The sequence below is a fragment of the Vitis riparia genome, chromosome 14 (assembly GCF_004353265.1).
Source record: "Vitis riparia cultivar Riparia Gloire de Montpellier isolate 1030 chromosome 14, EGFV_Vit.rip_1.0, whole genome shotgun sequence".
Lineage (NCBI taxonomy): Eukaryota > Viridiplantae > Streptophyta > Magnoliopsida > Vitales > Vitaceae > Vitis > Vitis riparia.
Window position 1 is genome coordinate 7,243,584 of NC_048444.1, and position 5,283 is coordinate 7,248,866.

Consider the following 5,283-nt stretch of genomic DNA (forward strand, 5'->3'; position numbering starts at 1 on the left):
TCAGAAGTGGTGAGGACATGAAGCATGAGATGTTCTTTATGTCATCAGATGGTTCCAGAACTGTACCCGTGAAGATGAGACATAGCTTTGTCTTTTAATACCCCGTGAAGAATGAGACATTCATTACACGAATCTATCGCTTTTGATCTCTCCTTTAAGAGATTACTTTCTTTCACTATCCCACACATACCATGACGAATTTTTTTTACTTCACTTTTGCAGAAGAATGTCATATAGTTTAATGGCGTACAAATTTTGGCCTCACTCTCAACCATGAAAATCTTAATGCAGATGTCCATTGGAATTGATCACAGGACTAGATAATTAGGAATCATCAAGTCGCACACTGAAATCAAGGTGTCTTAAATTGTCTATAAATCATATAAGTTCTGGACCTCGTTCAAGGTGCATTTTCAAGATAAGTACCACAAGGCTGACATAAAGATAGGAATTAGGTAGATAAATTTTAAGAAGCGCGAGCAGATAAGAGAGGACAGATGGAAAATGGTCCTTCATAGGAATTGCTTCTGTACCCATCGTGGAAACTACTAGGCTTCTGTGCTACATGATACATTAGCCACGGACGACTCTAATTCACAATTTTGTTATCTTTTGAGCACAATATTATTTGAACGCGTAAATTCGGATAACAGCAATTTCATAACCCAAAAAGTTGGCTTTTTTTAATCATGGATAGAGTCATAAAAATTTGAGGCCACTCTACATGTCTCGTGAACCAACTGGGACCCAACTGTACTCATTCACAATCCTATACCAATAAGGGAACAAACTCAATAAATACAAGTTAACAACACCACCACAACACACTATAGGTCTAGGAAAGACTCTCTCTCTTCATGATCTCCCCATTCCTAAGTTTCCTTCTTTTTTGAGTGTTGGGTGGTGAGAAAATCAACCTACATTCACTGCTTCTAGTTTGCAGTTGACTGGCTTCTGCATGAACCCCATAAATAGGTAGCCATGGAGGGTCATTTATATATCTCAAACAGCTAGAGATACAAAGTGGGTGTGTTCATAGAGAATATAGTAATCAAAAGATTATGCATTTTCCCATACAAAAATACACAAGCGAATAGTCACTTTCAGAATGTCTTGGTTTTCCATAATATTCATTCTCTGTTTCACATTTATTGACCCTTCAGTGGCTGACCATGGGAAGAAGGTTCCATCTTCATCTCCGTCTGCTGTTGTGGTTGGCACAGTTTTCTGTGACACTTGCTTCCAAGAAGATTTCTCAAAGACTAGCCACTTCATTTCAGGTTTTTAATTAATGCCCCTGTTTTCCTCACTTATCCATCGAATTTGAGTTATTGCTTTTCTGTTTTGTTTCTGGTTCTGGTTCAATCTTCTAAGGTTGTGGTGTATGCAGGTGCATCTGTTGTGGTAGAATGCGGAGATGGGAGCTTAAAACCAAGCTTCCAAAAGGAAGCCAAAACCAATGAGCATGGAGTTTTCAAAGTCCATCTGCCCATCTCAGTGAGCAAACATGTCAGGAAAATCAAGAGGTGTTCCGTGAGACTGATCAGTAGCAGCGAGCCCTACTGTTCTGTGGCCTCCACAGCTACTTCATCTTCACTCCGCCTCAAATCAAGAAAGCAGGGAATTCACATATTCTCAGCAGGGTTTTTCTCATTCAAGCCTCTTAAACAACCGTATCTGTGTAACCAGAAACCAAGCGTGGGAAACTCAAAGCAACTGGGTTCCATAAAATCTTTATATCCTCCTAATGATCCAATCCAATTCCCACCACCAATTCAAACCCCAGACCTCCCACCCACAAATCAGTACTATTTCCCACCGCTTCCTCTACTTCCCACGCTTCCACCACTGCCACAACTCCCTCCTCTCCCACTCCTCCCTGGCCTACCAAAGTTTCCACCAAAACCCCAGTCCAAACTACCTCAATCCTCCATGAATGCACCTCAACTGCTGAATCAAAAACCAGCCCATCCTGAGTTTTTCTTCCCTCCACTCATACCATCGCCTCCTCCGGCCTCCATTGTTCCATTGCCCCCCAACCCATTTCAGCCTCCTCCCCTCCTTCCTCCCAACCCCTTTCAGCCTCCACCTCCATTGATTAACCTCCCACCCATACCAGGCTTGACTCCCTCACCCCCACCACTAGCTTTCCCATTTCCACTCCCTCCATTCCCTTTCCCACCTCCACATCGCTTTCCTAGAATTCCACCAGCTTCTTCTTCAACAAACAAAGGATCCCCATGATCAAACAGTTCCCATATTTGTACACTTCTCCTCTTAATAATTATCTGTTGTCAAATGTGGATCACCCTTTTCCCCTTCTATGATAGTAATCGTTTGCCCTCGATTTCCAGAACAATTGATAATATTATGCGTTGTGAGAAGGATCATAGGACACAAAATATTATTGTACTTGGAATAATGTTGTATTCTCTTCTTTCTTTCTCTCTCTCTCTCTTATATATATATATATATATATATATATATATATATATATATATTTTTTTTTTTTTCTTTTTCTAAAGCCTCATCTATGATCCTACCAGATTGTTAGATGGATTTGCCATGAGCTTGATATTAAATTTTAATATAAATTATAATAAAATAATTTTTTTGTGTGGTAGTTTTGTATCCTTATACATTTCATTATCAAGTTTTATTATCAGTGCCTAATTGTTGGTATCTAATAATTTGGTGCCTAATCCTTGGTAGCTAATGATAGTTGATATCTAAATGGTCGAAAAGGAAGAATTTGCTATGAGCCTGATATCAATTTAAAAAAAAAATAATATTACTTTTATTTATTTAAGAATTTTAAAAAATTAAACAAAACAAAACAAAAAAAATGCAACTAATTCCATATATGAAAAAAAAATTAGATAAATGTGGATACCAAATAATATTTGTTATTTTTATAATATTTAATGTTTATAAGATTAAATTAATTTAAAACATAATGTATAAAATAACTTCTAATAAAATGATTTTTCTTGTAATCTTGTATTTGAAATTTTATTAAATATTCTTTTGGTGGTGGATTATCTTTTCTTTGAATTTGAGATTAGATTTGAATAATTTTTTGTAGGTTCAATGAAGTATTTACTAATTTAGAAACAAATATATGATTATTTAAATTATTGATAAAACTAAAATTCTTTTAAATACTTGATATTTAATAAAATAATTTTTTATTACCAGTTTATTTTAGTTTTTTTTTTTTTTTAAATATTTAGATTTTTGGGTTTAATAAAACATTTGAAATTTGTGAACTCAGATGAGCTAGGGCCTAGGGTGTGTTTAATTCTCTAAATGTTTATAGGCACGATCAAAACGCTGCGTTTTAACTGTCTTCAACTTTGAAAATGTTTCGAGAAACGACGCGTTTTTCTTGGGAACGACGTCGTTTCAAGGCACCGTCCATGTGCTGGTTCGAGCACCTTTAAGTTGATAGGACTCCTTCACCCCCTCTCTTCCGAAATACCGATACATAATCCAAAGCTAGGGTTCTAGCTAGGAGGCTTTGCAGATCTCACCTGCACTTCAGTGAAAAGGGTTTCATTTTCAGCATCTTCCAATAAATTTTGTTTATTTACATTTGTTTGTTCGTTCGTTTGTTTTTTTTTCCTCTCATAAATCGGTTGTTGGCTGAGAAATCGCGGGGAAGAAAAAAAAACTTTGAATTTCCATGGGATTCATATTTTCCTGTCATTTTCTTAACAGCCAAACGGAGAATTTAATAAAAAAATCTGATTATTTTTATTTAAGGTTTTTTCTGCCTTCTTTTGTTAGGTTTTGAGGATTAGTGTCTTTATTTATTTATTTATTTTTATGGATGTTGTTATTATTAGTATTTTTACGTGCTCGTTAACCTTAAGGACCTTGTGGTTTCAGGGAAAATGGTGGAAAATAAGCCAAATTTTGAATCCTAAAAATTTATCTGTTGATAATGAACCCGGATTTTCATACCAGACTTGAGCATATTCTTGGACACCAGTGAAACACGAAAATGGCTTTCGATGACATTAATCAAGGTAAGCATTTCATTTATTGCCATTTAATGCATGCTTTAATGTCTACATGTGATCTTATGTTATTTAAAATTTCATCAATTGGTATCAGAGCTATACATGGATGACTATATTTGGGTTTCTATTTTCTGGTTTGGAAGCCATTTTTTGGAGTTTTTTTCTTCTTTTTTTTTTTGTTTGGTGTTGATTCTTGGTTTTCAAGCCCAATTGATGTTAGAGACTTGTAGAAAATATTGTTTGGAGCAAAACCTATTTTTTATTTATTTTTTATTTTTTATGATTTTTGGAGCTCATTTGATGGGAGTTTGAAAATTATGGCTTATTTTGGTTATTCCTTTTGTGCGTTTTTTGTGTAATTTTTGGGTTTAGATTGAAAGATTGATGTTTGAGGATGGAAACCTAAGTGTTTTTGTCGGAAAATGCACAAAACTTTGGCCCAAAAAAAAAAAAAATTTTTTTCTTCTTTAGAAGAACCAGGTCGTGTTCTTCTTGGTGGAGAAGATGAATAGTGCATGATGACGTCATATTAAAAAAAACTTTTTTTTTTGTCTTGGAATTATTATGTATTTGTTAAATTTGGTTTTATTGGAACAATTATTATTATTATTGTTCTTTATGGTATAATTTTTTATCTTATACCAATAATGTTGTCCTAGACTTTTTTTGTTAAATATTTAAATTTATTATGACAATAAAGAACACTTGTGTGATTGTCTATTGCAATTCCAAGTGTGTGAAGTTGTGCAAATTAAATATTTGAGTTTATCATGACAATAGTGAACATATATGTGGTTGACTATTGTGATCCTATATATGTTAAATTGTCTTTATTGAGATATTTTATCTCCCACTTTTGGTTGCTTTATTATTGTGATTACTAAGGTCCATACGTGTATTGTAATTGTCATATCGATGATTATAATACTTGGTAAGATGCTTAGATTGGTGAAGGAAATTAATTATATATTATAAACCGTACTAATTTTCTTTTACCCTTTCGGTAATAAAATTAGTGCATCTTGGTTGTGATATTTAATTAGTTGTCCTTACTGCTGTGGAATTTCAAAATTCAAAGTTATTGCTAAATTGAGAAATTCTGGAAACTAGCAAATAACATGATATTGTTTAATTTTGCTATTTTCCAGCTACTAGAAATCCTGGAATTACTCTGCAATTATCTGCCATCAAGCCTTTGACTGGAAATAACTTTGAGGAATGGTATGAGTCTTTCAATGTGCATATGACTCTGCACAAT

At 34.2% G+C, this 5,283-nt stretch overlaps 1 protein-coding gene across 1 annotated transcript; it reads left to right on the forward strand.

The window, feature by feature from the left end:
• The first annotated feature begins 823 nt into the window (after positions 1 to 823).
• On the forward strand, positions 824 to 2,445 carry LOC117929723 (proline-rich receptor-like protein kinase PERK9). Its single transcript, XM_034850109.1, has 2 exons — positions 824 to 1,280; positions 1,391 to 2,445. The coding sequence occupies exons 1-2, from the start codon at positions 1,109 to 1,111 to the stop codon at positions 2,242 to 2,244; spliced, it is 1,026 nt and encodes a 341-aa protein (XP_034706000.1). The 5' UTR covers positions 824 to 1,108; the 3' UTR covers positions 2,245 to 2,445.
• The last annotated feature ends 2,838 nt before the right edge of the window (positions 2,446 to 5,283 follow it).